At 57.7% G+C, this 15175-nt stretch overlaps 5 protein-coding genes across 5 annotated transcripts; 2 read left to right on the forward strand and 3 right to left on the reverse strand.

Annotated features, from left to right (window-relative positions):
* Positions 1 to 142: 142 nt before the first annotated feature.
* Positions 143 to 5071, forward strand: EX895_000803 (uncharacterized protein; the record flags this gene model as incomplete). The annotated part of the gene is made up of 1 exon (XM_029881404.1): positions 143 to 5071. One exon carries the CDS (start codon positions 143 to 145, stop codon positions 5069 to 5071), a length of 4929 nt encoding a protein of 1642 aa, XP_029742790.1.
* Positions 5072 to 5318: 247 nt separating this feature from the next.
* Positions 5319 to 6353, reverse strand: EX895_000804 (uncharacterized protein; the record flags this gene model as incomplete). Its single annotated transcript, XM_029881405.1, has 1 exon — positions 5319 to 6353. The coding sequence occupies one exon, from the start codon at positions 6351 to 6353 to the stop codon at positions 5319 to 5321; it is 1035 nt and encodes a 344-aa protein (XP_029742791.1).
* A 389-nt stretch (positions 6354 to 6742) lies between these two features.
* On the reverse strand, positions 6743 to 9190 carry EX895_000805 (uncharacterized protein; the record flags this gene model as incomplete). Its single annotated transcript, XM_029881406.1, has 1 exon — positions 6743 to 9190. The coding sequence occupies one exon, from the start codon at positions 9188 to 9190 to the stop codon at positions 6743 to 6745; it is 2448 nt and encodes an 815-aa protein (XP_029742792.1).
* Positions 9191 to 9963: 773 nt separating this feature from the next.
* EX895_000806 (uncharacterized protein) lies at positions 9964 to 12324 on the forward strand (the record flags this gene model as incomplete). Its single annotated transcript, XM_029881407.1, has 1 exon — positions 9964 to 12324. The coding sequence occupies one exon, from the start codon at positions 9964 to 9966 to the stop codon at positions 12322 to 12324; it is 2361 nt and encodes a 786-aa protein (XP_029742793.1).
* Positions 12325 to 12726: 402 nt separating this feature from the next.
* Positions 12727 to 13551, reverse strand: EX895_000807 (uncharacterized protein; the record flags this gene model as incomplete). Its single annotated transcript, XM_029881408.1, has 1 exon — positions 12727 to 13551. One exon carries the CDS (start codon positions 13549 to 13551, stop codon positions 12727 to 12729), a length of 825 nt encoding a protein of 274 aa, XP_029742794.1.
* Positions 13552 to 15175: the final 1624 nt, after the last annotated feature.

Below are 15175 nucleotides of genomic sequence, written 5' to 3' on the forward strand. Positions count from 1 at the left end.
ACCAGAACAGCAGCTGCATAGTCTGATTGCACTCTTCACAACACACCCGCGCGGACCGCAGAACGGTGCTGCATCCGACCCAGCCGCTGCTGTCGGCGTGGCCCCCCGAGCGGATCTCCCGCCGCTCAGTCCGGCCGCCACGATGACAGAGCCACGCGGCAGTGCGGATACGCTCGAAGAGATTGACGATCCTTCCGAGCTTCTACAAAGGCCCCTCGAGCCAGTTCCGCTCTTCAGGGCTCCTTCACCATCATCGCCAGACACGACGGAAAAGAAACGTGTTCTGCCGCCCGGCTTCGGGCCCTCCTCGTCCTACGTGTCATCGAATGGTAACCCTACAAGCACTTCCCGCTCGAGGATCTGGCAGCCAACTCCATCGTCCTTTTCTGAGGGAGGCCATGGCATGATCATAGGAGGCAGCGGAGCGCGCGTTCCAACACAGTTCCTCGATCAAAACGGTGGCTTCTCCAGACAGCAGTCGACCAACGGCACTCACCCTGCTGCAGGTCCAAGCACCACCACCGCCTATCACCCATCTATACCTGGCTCGTATCCCTATCCCTCAGGCAGTACCGAGAGTCTGCCGAAGCCTGATTCGACAACCCAGAGGCGCTTCAACGACAGAACCACGATCGACCTGACCTTGGACAGCGACGACGAAGAGGACGAGCGGGCAAATGAGGCAGCAATGTCACCCACAAACCCCGTCAGATCATCTGCTGGGCCTTCCAGGCTGCCCCTTCCGCAGGGCAGTAATGGACCTAGCATCACAGCCGCCAGCACATCACGACCTGCCGCACCGCTTGAAGTCGACGATGATGACGAGCCGGTCATCGTGTCCCACAAGCGGCCTACGCCAGACGAATTCGAGATTGACCACATCAAATCCAACGCAATCGTCTGCGCCGGCATGATCAATGCAGTCGTCCTCTGCATGCACGGCCTGCCGCAGGCGCTCACATTCAACGGCACGATCGCCCAAGAACCACCAGCGGATCCCAACTTTAGCCGTGAGAGCTGGCCAACAGCGTCTCGGTTCTGGACTGAGCCAGGTTACAGACCGGTGATGCTGCACCTGTCAAACCCAGTCAACTTGCCTCCAGCGCACTGGGCGCTACCGAATGGGTGGAGCTATACTCCCACGCCGGCACAACGTCCCGATATCAATGTCAGTGTACTGGTACCGCCGCGCGCAAGATTCCCACAATTGTCGGTGGACGAGGCCAACAAGCATGGCCCAGCTATGGAGCCAGCGTTTGGTTCGCTTGCCGACAAGTACGTATCTTCGATGGAGCCGCTGCTGCGCAACAACAAGATCCGCTGTGAGGCGCGCTGTCGTGTCGTGCCCATCGGTCGAGCGCAGAATTTTCTGCACTACCTCGAGATTCTCGTCTTTGCACGTCGCCCTGACCTGCAGCTAATCTCGGACCGCTTGTCTGCAAGCGGCATCCAGTTGGAGCATCCTACATCGTATCATCCGGAGGATTACCCTACCGAACCACAGTATACAAACCCGCACAATCCGCCCGCAGGAGGCATGCGGAATGATGCTATGGCGGGTATCTACGACGGCATCTATCGTGGCGCGGGAATGGGTACCAGCGTCCAAAATCGCGAGCTTTCCGAGAAGGAGAAAAAGGCGCAAGTCGATGCTATTTACTCCAGCATTCGCAGCGGCGAGGACTTGGCAGCTGTCGAGCCCGTCGACCTCATCTCAACCAAGCTGTTGCAGCATCAGAAGCAGGCGCTTGGCTTCTTGCTCAACCGCGAAAAGGATCGACGGTGGCCAGAGCTGCTGCTGGAGCCGCCTGTCGACGTAGACGGAGTCGACCAAGATAAGAAGCCCGAGGCGGTCAAATCCGAGACATCCCAAGGCAGACGCAATGGCTCTGGCTCCAGCAGCGACGTCGGGCACAGGAAAGGGAAAGCAAAGCAAGGCGACGGCGTCGAAGTCGACGAGGACTCAATATCGCTGTGGAAGGTGCGTAAGGGCCTCAATGGCAAGGTGCGCGCGTGGCGCAACCTCATCACCAATCGAGAGACCATGACGCAGCCCCGTATCTGCCGTGGCGCCATCCTTGCCGACGACATGGGTTTGGGCAAGACCATCACCACGCTCGCCCTCCTCGCTCATACTCTAACAGATGCTAAGGCGTTTGGCGCCTCCAAGGTGGAACGCGATCCTAAAGTGGAGCTTGCCGAGGCATTGCGAATAGCAAACGTCTCGAGTGAAGCGGCTTCTCGCGAGTTGGAGAGGCGCCAGGGAGATGGCAAAGTCAAGGGCCACGGCAAGCGCAGGCTGAGTGATTCCGACGAATTCGAGATGGACGTCAACAAAGGGGATGAAGACGACGATGATGATGGGGAAGGCACACCGTCCGTCTCGCTCGCCGTTCATGGCGCCCCTCCCTCTGCCAAGTTCGGATCCGCGAAGGGCAAAAGGTCCAAGCCGAAGAAGGACAAGATCGACCCGGAACTCGTTCGCCGCCAACACCTCGAGCGTCGCAGTCGCGCAACTCTCATTGTCTGCCCTGTGTCCGTCATCTCAAATTGGGAGGAACAAATTAGAGAACATTGGGTGAAGCAAAAGCGGCCCAGGGTCTACATCTACCATGGCCCATCGCGAGCCACCAACATCAAGTGGATTGCGGATCATGACATCGTCCTCACGACATACTCGACGCTTGGCTCAGAGTTTTCGAATCAGTCGACGTGGGCCACAGATGATTCTCGCAGCGATGGAAAGAAGCGCGGTGGCAAGAAGGATGGTTCGCCAGACTCTGACCGTGCCGATGACGATGGGGAGGACGAAGATGACGTCTTTATGGTCAACGAGAACGGCATCCCCATCGAGGGTGCGGCCAGCGAGGCGAGTGAGGGCAAGAAGGGCAAGAAGCTCAAACGCAAGCCCGCAAAGGAGGCTCTGAACCCTTTACAGCGCATCGAGTGGTTCCGCATCGTCCTCGACGAGGCGCACCAGATCAAAGGCGCAGGCACCTGGCAGTCCAGGGCAGCTTGCAACCTGTCAGCGCAGCGTAGACTTTGCCTCACGGGCACTCCGATCCAGAACACGATCAACGATCTCTTTGCATTAGTCAAGTTCCTGCGACTCGACCCGTTCACGGATCGAGCCATCTGGAACGAGTTCTGCGGCTTCCGCGAAAATCTCCATCTCAGGACAAAGGCGAAAGAGGACGGACCCATCGACACGGCCAACATCGGACACGTTCAGATTCTCATGAAGTTTTTGGCGCTGCGCCGTCAGAAGACGACCAAGACAGCCGATGGCAAACAGCTCTTAAGTCTGCCGCCGAAGCTCGGTAAGACCGAATACCTCGAATTCGAAGAAGCCGAAAAGGCGCGATACCAAGCCCTGCACGCTCGCTACCAGGAAGAGGTCGAGGAGATGATGGCCAAGGATTCCATAAACAACAACTACGCGACCATTCTTCACGAGATCCTCAACCTTCGCATGACGTGCGATCATCCTTCTATGGTCGATGCGAGCAAGGATGCGAAGCGCATGGGTCGAGGCGCCGATCTGTCGGAAGCAATCAAGCAGGACGGCCTCAGTCGCGAGCGAGCTGCGATCCTTTTCATTCTCTTCCGCGACAGCGAGATGGCGTACTGCTCCGAATGCCAGACGGATCTGTCGACCAGCATCGACGGAGATACGATGGGCAACGATGCTCAGGAGCTCGCCGATGCGCTCAACGATGCAGCTTCCGACTCGCGCAACGGCCACGGGTCGCGCAAACGGACCAAGATCGAACCTGGATTTGGCTCAGAGACAGCAAGTGCCGTGTCGGCGACGACCTCTAGAAACGGTTTCGAGACGCCAGCGGGGAGGCCAGTGCGTCCTGTGGTAACTCGATGCCAGCACATCTTTTGCTCAACTTGCTTTCGCCGCACCATCGGCTTTCCATGGCCTGACGTGGCCGCCTCAGATGTGGGTCACTGCCCAACTTGCACCACCTCGCTGAACCTCGCGCTGGATGCCATCGAGCTGGATCCATCTGACTTTGCCGGGCTCAACGACGATCAAGCGGAACGCATGGCGGACGGAGACAGCGATTTCATCGACGACGATGTTGCTGCTGAAAGACGCTCCAAGAAGAAGAGAGGTGAAGATTCGGACTCGGGTGAGCTCGTGGACAACTTCGACTGGGGCAGCGATGATGACGACGACGACACAAAAACCGAAGCAAAGCGAGAGAAGGCACCGCGAAAGAACGGCCAGGCGAAAGGAAGCAGCCCCTCGAGTCGTCCGCGTGGAGATTTCTCGCTCGAAGGCAGGAAGGATCTGTCGACCAAGATCCGAGCTCTCATCACCGACTTGCTGCCGTTTTCCAAGTGCAACCCTCACTCGAATCTGTTCGATCCACTGGCGCCTCGTCTGATGCATATCGACCCTTCGACGTCGGAGGACGCAGAGGTGCGCAAGGCGGAGGATCCTGTGGTGGTGATTCAGAGACCGCCGCCGGCTGTCACCTCGGGCGGCCTACTTGGAAAGCTGGACCAGTCGCTGGATGCACTCGATTCGTACGACCCAGTCAAAAGTGTCGTGTTCTCGCAGTGGACGAAGATGCTGGACCGCATCCAGAAGTCGCTCAAAATCACGGGCATTCGCTATACCCGGCTTGATGGAACCATGAGGCGCCCCGATCGTACGGCTGCCTTGGAAGCTTTCCGGACTGACCCAAGCATCGAAGTGCTCCTCGTGTCGCTGCGCGCTGGTGGCACAGGTCTCAACTTGGTCTCGGCATGTCGCGCTTACCTCATGGACCCTTACTGGAATCCAGCGGTGGAGAATCAGGGGCTGGACCGAGTACACCGCATGGGTCAGACGCGCCCGGTCATCACAACCAAGTACATTATGCGTCACAGCATCGAAGAGAATATGCTTCGATTGCAAAAGCGCAAGATGATGCTCGCCGAGAAGGTGGGCAACAAGCGTCAAATCGGTACTGCGGCCGCGTCGGGTGCGACGGGTGCTCAGGCAAGGCGAGACGAGAGGAGGGAAGAGCTGAAGATTCTGTTTGGCACGTCGAGCGGCGGAGTAGAGTTGTGATCCTGCGCACAGTAGAGAGAGGTACCTGCATCACACGAGCACGAGCGAGCGCGCGTTTTTTGTTGTCTTGCAATCGTGAACGTGAAATTAATCTAGCTGAACGGCTTGAGTGTGACCTTGTGTGTGTATAACTTAGGAAGGAGGCTCTGTGTAAAGGGTTGACGTGGAAGTCTTGCTTCCGAGCGTCGTGTTTGCAGCCGGATCAGTTGATGAACGCGTCGAACAGCCATGTTGCTTGCGTCTTATGTTAGTTGCGAGCGAACCAAGGGTGCAAGAACCTCAGGTTGTCCTTTGCCTTTTCCGGGATGAACTCGGGCCTGGTCATGATGCTGAACCTCATCGAGTCCTTGATGGCCTTGATGCTCTTGCTGGATTCGTCGTCGACGACCTCGGGGTAGATGGTGTCCAACAGGGTGGTAGTGATGGCATTGCTGGCCTCGACATTAGCCTTGAGGCTCTCCAGCACCTCTGCGACGTTGACAGCGGCGGAAGAGGGTCTCCAAGCGTCGTAGTCGGTAGCGGTGGCAATCAGCACATATGCCACCTCGGCCTCGCGCGCCAGTTTGGCTTCGGGCAAGACAGACATGTTGATGATGTCGCCGCCCCAGGCCCTGTACATCAGGCTCTCGGCTCGCGTGCTGAACTGTGGGCCCTCCATGCAGACGACTGTCTTGGCCTCGTGCACCTTGACCTGCGGCGAGTGCTCGGCCAGCGTCTGTTTGACCGTCTGGTAGACCAGCGGACGCAGAACCTCGCAGAACGGATCGCCGAACCCGGCGTGAGCAACGACGCTCTCCTCGTCGCCAAAGCCAAAGTAGCTCGCCCTGCGCACGCCCTTGGTGCGGTCGATGATCTGGCTCGGGATGACAAAGTCCTTGGGCGCAATCTCCTCTCGCAGCGAGCCGACCGCCGAAAAGGCCAGGATCGCTTTGACACCCAAGTGCTTGAGCGCCGCAATGTTGGCCAGGTTGGGCACGTTGCTCGGCAGGATCGCATGGTTGCGTCCGTGCCGCGCCAGGAACGCCACGTGGTTGCCCTTTGCTGTCTTCGCAATCGTGATCGGCGACGACGGCGCACCCCAGGGCGTGTTGACGTTGATCTCGGCGACGGGCGAGATCGAGTCGAGCTTGTACAGCCCCGAACCGCCGATGACGCCGATTCGGATCGCCGGCCCATCCCAAGAGCTGATCACGGGCACACTCATTCTGCGGTTGCGTGTTCGAAGCGAGACAAAGCGGTGTTGTTGTTGTTCCAGTAGGGTGGTGGAAAGGCGATGGAGCATACGCTGTTGCGACGGTGTCGGTGTATGGTATCGGCAGGAAAGACGGGAGCAAGGAGGGATGAGAAGAAACGTCAAACACGCACAAGCCAAGCGGCTGCGCAAACGCACGCCATTTTTTTTGGTCAGAGGGACCTGTTTTTTTCAATTTTGCCGAAGAACGTGCGTCTTCTAAACGGCGTGATTTCGGCAAAGAGATAGCGACAGCGCGGATGGCAACCGCCTGTTCGGAAGTGCTCACCACCGCCGCGACCAAGAAAGGAGTCATATCTTTAAAAACCGCTGGTGTTAATATGGTGTGGGGGTATCTCATTGCGTAGAGTGTTATGCTGATTGGCTGTATTACCAGCTGCGAAGAACTAGCAGCAGGATTGAGATGGAGAACAAGCCTTCTAATCGTCTTCTTCCTCTTCTTCCTCTTCATCGTCCTCGTCGTCCTCATCGCCATCGTCGCCATCTTCGACTGCGAGAGCGCTGAACATCGAGTTGGTGGACCCGCCCAACGGTCCTCCCTCTTCATCCTCCTCCTCCTCCTCCTCCTCGTCGCTCTGCACAGCGCCAAAGTCGAATCTGACCTTTCTGGCAATCGCCTCATCGTCATCCGTTTCGCTCTTTTTGTCCTCGGCATCTTCTTGATCGTGTTCGTGTTCGTCCTCGTCGTCGGGTTTGGGCGCTGTAAGCACGTCCGCTTCCGAGGTAGGTTTCTGGGCTGCATCCGACTCAGGGATCCAGATCCCCGTGCCCATACTGGCGCCGTCGTTCGGGCCAGACGGCGGGCGGAAAGCCCACTTGATCCGCCCCTCGGCCACAGCACGCATGACCAGATTCCCCGTCCGGTTCACATCCCATCGATTCGCCTTGGCCGTCTTGTACGTGTACCGCCTAGCCACCGCCTCCAGAATCTTGACCCCCGTCCACACCTCCTCCTCCTCGTCCCCTTGCCCATCCACCCCATCGTCGTCCGGGGGATACTCGAGCTTCAGCACCTTTTCCAGCGCAATGTGTTCGGCGACAAACCGGATGCACGAGGTAATGGCCTGCACCTGCGAGATGGCGAGGATCGCACCCATGACCTGCATCTCCATGCCGATCAGGCTTGGGAAGACGAGGCCGGGCGAGTCGCAGAGGCGGATCTGGCCGCGGTGGGATTCTTCTCCCACGGCCTTTGGCTGGTCGCTGTTCGTCGTGGAGGTGGCAGTAGAGGCGGAGAGCGGGATGAGAAAGTGTGTTTGGAAATGCTTCGTTTTTCCAGGCGTTTTGGAGGCGCGGACGACTTTGGAGCCGAACAGAGCGTTGAGCAGGCTCGACTTGCCGACGTTGGGCTGGCCGATGAGGCCGATGGTTAGGTAAGGAAGGTGCGAGCGGGTTTCCTTGCCGCTCTTGCTGTCTTTGTCCGTGTTTGCTTCGACATCCTTAGCGCTTGCCTCGCTATCCTGATTGGCGCTGTTGAGGGCGTCGGCGTCCTTACCCCCGAATCCCTCGGTATGGAGCTGCACTCGCCGCTCTACGCCCTCCCAGTCTGTATCGATCGCACACGGCGGAAGCCATTCCTTCATCTTACTCGCATCGCCCTGCACCACTTGAGGCGGAGTGATGAGATCTGTATGCGCCTTGCGCAGCGCCGCAAACAGATCTCGTCTCGAATGCGGCGACAAGTACGGCGCAAACCTCGTTCGCGATCCTTGCCCTTCCATCCGCTCGAGCTTTGCATAGCTCTCCGTCGCCACCACCTCCCACTTCGGATACAGTCTCTTGAGGTACACTTTCCATGCATCGACAATGTCTTTCGGCACAATATCAGCTTTTGTGAGGACAATGATGACCTTGAGCCGCATGTACCGTTCCAAAAAGCCGATGAGGCTGGGCGGTAGGTGTAGGAGAGGGCATCGCGCATCAGCGAGAACGCAGACGAGATCACTTCGCTCGCAGACGCGCCAGAGCTGACGGTAGACTTCGATGTTGCGTTCGTACAGGCTGCCGATGACCGAGGTGCCCGGCGAGGGGCGGTGGTGGAGAAGCTGAGTGATGCTGTCGCGGGATGCAAGGGAAGAAACCATTCGACTTCCGCCCATAGCTGTGGCTGTCGATGAAGATGCGAAAGCTGCTTTGTCCTCGGAGCGAGTGTGTGAGGTAAGGCCGGCGAAGAGGGGCGATGAGGTGAAGAAGGCGCGCTCGACGACGGCGTCGGTTTTGCGGAGCCATTGCCGGAAGACTTCCTCTTCTTGCGCAAGAATGGTTTTGGTGTCCATATCTGAGCGCCACTTGGGTCGTTTGGGCAGACGAAGTTCTCCGGTTTCCTCGATTCCGTTGATACCTGGATCTGCTGACTCATCCACTTCATCGTCGCTGACACCATCCGTCGAGCCGTCGTCCTGGACTTGACTCTTCACCAGTTTGGATCCTCCTTGAAGCCAGCCCGCGAGCGGATGCAAGTCACGCTCCTCCTTCTTGCTCTGATCCAGGTCAACGAGGCGCTGGTGATTCTCCGCTCTGGCCCTGCCGAACCTCGAATAGTCGAACCTCGCAAGCTCATCAGGGATCGGTCGTCGTAAGTCTGCATAGGAGGCCAAGATGTTGAGACGCTCGAGCACAGGTGGAGAGAGCTTGGAGAAGGCGGACTCTTCCAGCTGGACGGTGCGTCTGCGTGACTCGAAGGCAGCCTGTTGATCTGGTGGAAGCAAGCCTGACCTCCCGATTTTGCCTCCTCCGCCAGCAGCGCCTCCGCGACCACGTCCTCGGCCTCGACCGCCTCGACCATCTCGAGATACCTCGCCGTCTTCGGCACTGCCACCCGACCTGCGCAGTTTTGCCTTTTGCGCCTTGGACGCTTTCTTGACCATTCTATTTGCTGTGGCAGGTATTGCTTTATAGAGTGATAGAAAGGAAGACAAGGCCGAGCGTTGCGAGTTCTTCGGAGAAGAAGAAAAATGAAGCCTCCACTTGTTCGATGTAACATTTTCCTCAGTGGACTTGCAAAAAAGAAAGGGAGCGAAAGTGGCTCGACCACACAGAGAAGTCCACGCGACGGGCGGGCGGGCTGGCTGACTGAGAGAAGACGTCTCTGCCACACGACTCGCACTGCTTTTTGGCTCTGTTCTCTCTTTTTTTGCCATTCACACGCAGTCGAGCGGCACACGCGTTGAATTGGCATATATACAACCGTCACAAAAACGACTCGAAAAAAAGAAACGGCTCAGAAAATTGTCCGACGCAGCCGCAGCCGCAGCCACAGCGAACAGCGAACAGCGCACAGACGCCTCTTCCCCGCATCTTAGTCGGTGCCTGGCTCTGACGATCAGCTAGCTCATCCCACAGCGCGACACACTGAGCCTCACGCTCATCAACGACGTCCTCCATATCCAACCTGGCAACGGCGAGGGCCGCCTAAACTTGGGGACCAAAGGCGTCCTTCTGGTTCCAGTCGCCGTCGCATCGCTCGTGTCTCTGCCACGTACAAGCCCCATCGCTTTCAGGTCTCATGTCTTACCGACTCGCACCCTACATTTGTACAGACGAAGCCCTATCTCGTCGCCGCCGGTCGTAACCTTCCGGCCCACCCATCCTCGAGGTCCAACTCTTGCATTCAACCACTCACCTCGAAGGCGCAGCAACCATGTCGCAAGCAGCCGAAGAGTGCAAGCACCCGGTGCAGCTCTTTGGCATGTGCGCCGTTTGCGGCCAGCCTGTCGACGCCGATTCGGAAGAGTCTGCCTCGCTCTCCGTCATGCACTCGAGCGCCGCCGTCAAAGTATCTGCCGAGGAAGCGCAACGTCTCGACTCCGAGTCCACCAACCACCTGCTCTCGCAACGCAAACTCGCCCTCATCGTCGATCTCGATCAGACTGTCATTCATGCCACCGTCGATCCAACCGTAGGCGAATGGATGCGCGACGAGTCCAATCCCAACTACGAAGCGCTCAAGTCTGTCGGCAGATTCCGCCTGGGAATCGATGGTGAAGAGATCAAGGACGAAGACGACGAGTCGGCGCCCAAGGATTCTGCCGCAGCATTGAGGGCGTCGAGAGCGTGTTGGTACTATGTCAAACCACGTCCCGGCGTACCGAAGGTGCTGAAACAGCTTTCGGAGAAGTACCAGCTGCACGTCTATACTATGGGTACGAGGTCGTACGCCAATTGCGTGTGCAAACTCATCGACCCGGACGCGTCCATCTTTGGCAACCGAATCTTGTCCAGAGACGAGAACGGTAGTCTCGTACGCAAGAGCCTCAGCAGGCTCTTCCCCGTCGACCACAGCATGGTCGTCATCATCGACGACCGAGAAGACGTCTGGAGCCGCAGTCCCAACCTGCTACCCGTGCTGCCTTACGAGTTCTTTGTCGGTATCGGTGATATCAACGCGACTTTCTTGCCCTCTCCACCACCACCACCCGGTACGTTGCCAGAGACGGTCGCGTCGACGTTAGCCTCCAAGCCTGACGAGGCGACGGATGCTGTCTCTTCATCAGCATCCTCATCTGGCTCGGATGCAGGTCCAAGCAACGGCAGCAGCATTCCAGCTACTACACCCGAGAATGTTGTTGAAGAAGCAGTGCAGAAGGCGGCAGCAGAAGGACGCACAGAGGAGGAACTGCAAGCGGTTCGTCAAGCTGCGGAGCATTTTGCAGCGCAAACGGAAAAATTGCAAAGCAAGCTTGCTGAACAGCGAGAAGCGAGACCACTGGCCAAGATGCAAGAAGCGTTGGATGAGAAGCTGGGAAAGCATAGCAATGGCGCGTCGCGGTCGGGGACTGCTACGCCCAATGGCAGTGGCGAAGGCGTGGGTGCTCAGGTGACGGGTTTGGACAGCACCAGCAGTGATGGCAGCGAGACCCCTCCTGGTGAACCGGGTAGTGACAGCAGCCAAGCAGCGCCAGCGCCAGAGGACAAGCCAGAGTCTGCACTTGGCAGCAGCAGCAGTGCTGCGAATCTTCCGCCTTTGCCACCACCTCCTCCGCCTCTGCCGCCACATCGCTCGCACGCCGTGCTCGTCGACGACGACAACGAACTCGACCGCGTCCAGTCCATCCTCGACGACCTGCACACCCAGTGGTACGCCAAGTACGATGCCATGCAAGCGCACCCCAAACCACAAGCCGCATCCGACCCGACCGTTCAAAAGCCGTCTGTCGTCGACCTCATCGGAAGCAAGAAAGCAGACGTGCTCAAAGGCTGCACCATCGTTTTCTCAAGCATGATCCCCTTCGGCCACGATGTTGAGAAGTCGGACCTGTGGGCCATGGCTAGGGAGTTTGGCGCCACGCCATCGTCCGAGATCGAAGCAGGCGTCACGACGCACGTCGTCGCCGCGAGACCCGGGACGGCCAAGGTGCATCAGGCTCTGAGGTTGGCGCAGAAGGGTAGCCAAGGGGAAAGTGGCAGGTTGGAGGTGGTCTGGCCAAGCTGGTTCCACGTCTCGGCGTCGCGGTGGTCCAGGCAGGACGAGGCGCTGTATCGAATTTCGGCTTCGGAGAACACGCTGGCGTCGGCTACCGCTGCAGCGGAAGCAGCCACGGTCAAAGATGCTAAAGCTGAAGCCCAGAGCAACGGCGAAAGCACTACGGCAGAAGTGGCCATAGCAGCAATCAGTGACTCTGCAGAGAAAGCGGACGAGGAGGGCGAAACGCTCTTCGAAAGCGAGCTCAACGACATGGACTGGGGCGCAGCGGCTGACGAGGTCGACGCGTATCTCGACTCGGCCACCACGGCGAGCAACAGTCCTTCCCCTTCGCCATCGATGCTTGCCGCCGACACGGATTTGCCGGATGTTGACGATGAAGGCGCATTGAGCAGCGATGTAGGCAGTCGAAAACGCGCGCGTGCAGATGAGGCGGATGATGCGGATACGAGCAAGAAACACCGTTCCGATGCGCCTGCTGTGGATGAAGACGAGGAGGACGACGACGACGACGATGGTGGCGATTCGTTCCTCGACGATCTAGCGGAAGAGTTGGATGGACAACTGGATGACGAATGAGCCGGCCTTTCTAGCAATTCTTGTACTTGTAGTGTGGCACCGATTGGAACTGCCAAACACCCTTCCTAAGTGGGCTGTTATGCTCAGCTTCATACGAATGACAGGCGACAAAAGACTGTTTGAGGATTGAGAAGCCAACAAGGTTGCATTAGACGAACACACGAGAGAGAGAGAGAGAGAGAGAGAGAGAGAAAAGAGCGATGAAGTCTGCGCTGGGTCAACAGGCGACTGTATGTATGCATATGTATGAGGGCTACAGGTGCTGGAACTGGAAATGTAGGAAGCAGTACAGAGCAGAGACACTACTAGAACAGCTGTGAGCAAGATGCGATGAGGATAATAGAGAACGAAACCCGTAACAAGACGAAAGGCAAAGAAACACAATTGGGCGGCTTCCTTGCCTTAGCTTGCAGCGGCAACGGCCATCTGATTCAAACCCTGGTAGATCAGGGCAAAGCTGTCGAGGTTGTTTGCCGCCGGCGAGTTGGACGTGGACGCGGCTGCTGATGCGGACGAAGCGGAGGAGGCAGACGACGAGGACGCGCTCGACGCGCTCGAAGAGGACGCCGACGACGAAGAGGACGACGAGGAGCGGGCGGAAGTCGAGGTGGGCGCGGGGGTCCAAGTGCTCGACGGCGGCGGAGTCCAAGTGCTCGTCGGCGTCGGCTTGGGCGTCCAAGCGGGCGTGCTCGAAGTCTTGCTCGTCCACTGGTTGTTGTTACCACCCCCCGATCCATCGGCGGCCGTCCAGGACATCTGGAACACGCCGACATCGGTGTTCGCAAACGCCTTGAAGAGCCCCTCGCTCATATCCAACCCTCCGTACGGACACGACGGACACGCATCCTGCACAGTCGCATACTGCGTGTTCCCGTTGTACGTGATCGCAATCGTCTTGCCGCACCACGAAGAGCGCTGCCCCATGTTGCCGTACTGTGCCGCATTGAGCGCCACGATAAAGTCGCTGCCCGAGTTGTAGTTGCCACAAGCTCCCAGTCCGGCAGCGTAGTACGTCGCTCGTCCGGAGTACGACGGACCGCGCTTGGACAGCGACGAGGGGCCGGCCTCGTCGTCGTCGTTGCGTGCTTCGACGTGTGCGCGGCGCGAGTGCTTGAGACTGCGCACATAGTGTGTATCGTGGTGGTGTGCGTCTTCGGCGAGCGCGCCAATGGCGGCAGATACGAGCGCGAGCGCTACGCACAGCTTCTGAGTGAGTGAAGATGGCATGGTGGTGGGTGTCAAAAGAACGTTAAGGTTGTCCGGGAAAGGTGCTGGTTGCGCGGAGTGAGACTAAATGAAGTTTGTTGATCGAGCCGGTGCAAACAAATAAAGAGAGTGTGGCGGCTGTTTCAGCGCAAAGACCTCTGTCGTCGAGAGATGAACTGGGGTGCAACGGTGGAAGAGAGGATGGTGGTGATTAGAGGAAGAGGTGGGAGTCGATGGAGAAGGGATGGAGGATGAAATAGAAAGGATGGTAGCAAACGACAGCTGGGGAAGCAATAGAAGCACGGAGGCGTCGACAATATGGTAAGGGTACAAGACAAGGCGTAGAAGCAGAGCGCTCCTAATGGGAGAGCCTTTTCCGTCGTCCGATCTCTTGCACAAGCCCTGTGGAGGACCGTAGGACGATCGACTGCAGCAAAGTTCGAGAGAAGCAGAGGGGTACCAACGGCAGCATCCGATGCGCGCGGAGACTGGATTGCCAGGAACAACACGGCGAACGGGAACGATGGCTTGCGAGGAGCACAGGCAGCCGCTTCCAATAGGTCTAAGACAGGCTTTCAGCACGCAAAGGGGAGTGCAGAACAAGCGAACATTGACAGGATCGACAGTGGCGGGAGGAGGGATACGGGGGGACAACACCTAGCACGGGCACAAAAACGAGGGTGTTGAGAAAGAAGAATCCAGCTGTGCGGAGTCTGGAACCGCAGCAGGCTGATGGGAAAGCAGAGAGGCTTGTGTTGCTTTGGTCAATGCAAAGAAGATCCGCTCAAGACGTGCGGAGATCCAATCCAAACGAGGGGACAGGTAGCACTAGACCAGTCAAATGCAAAAGATCAACATCCACTCAGTCAAGCACTGGGTTGGGTTCCAAGTCTTCAGCGTTCGAGCCGCGCTTTTGCCTCCGCTTCTTTTCTTGATTTTTTAGATTTGTGTCGATCAATCGGAACGAAGAAACAACAACAAACCGTCACCGCCGTCGACAGTCGACCGTCGTCGACCCATGACCACCACCGAACGCAAACTGGGCAATGCGAACGCTTACCCTTCAAAGGTGGCATGACCTGGCATGAGACAAGACACGACTTTGACTGAATATGAACCAAGGCAATGTCGATCAACACCGCTCTGATCTTGGCGATCAAAGTAGTTGGTTGCTCTTAGAACAGTGTCATCAACGGTCTCCCTTTCAGTACTTCAGCCTTTGAGCACAGGGTCTGTTGGCTGCTGCTGATCATCCACCGGGCGGAGCAGACCGACAGCGGTGCTGGGGTCGAGTAGCTGGACGAGACTTTCTGCCAGGCTTGAGAGGTTTGTGCAGCAACCTTGAGAAAAAAGAAGAAACACGCATATTCTTTTTTCACAAAAAACAAAATTAGTGGACTTGGAAAAGTGCGCCGTGCTGCCTTTACTGTAATTTATGTGCGGCTGCGCCGCTGCTGCTGCTGTTGCTGCTGCCGCCGCCGCGGTCTGCTGAAAAGAGCCGCTCTCAACGCCGAACAACGAAACAGGGGCTTTCTTTTCACTTTGTGCAAGGGGCTGATCAAGTTGTCAGCAAACATCCTTGCGTTGCAGATCGTGGTAAGCTGTGCAGCGGTAGACTTCAGGTGGCATCCACAGCAGCTGCATA

The sequence above is a fragment of the Sporisorium graminicola genome, chromosome SGRAM_1 (genome assembly GCF_005498985.1).
Source record: "Sporisorium graminicola strain CBS 10092 chromosome SGRAM_1, whole genome shotgun sequence".
Classification (NCBI taxonomy): Eukaryota; Fungi; Basidiomycota; class Ustilaginomycetes; order Ustilaginales; family Ustilaginaceae; genus Sporisorium; species Sporisorium graminicola.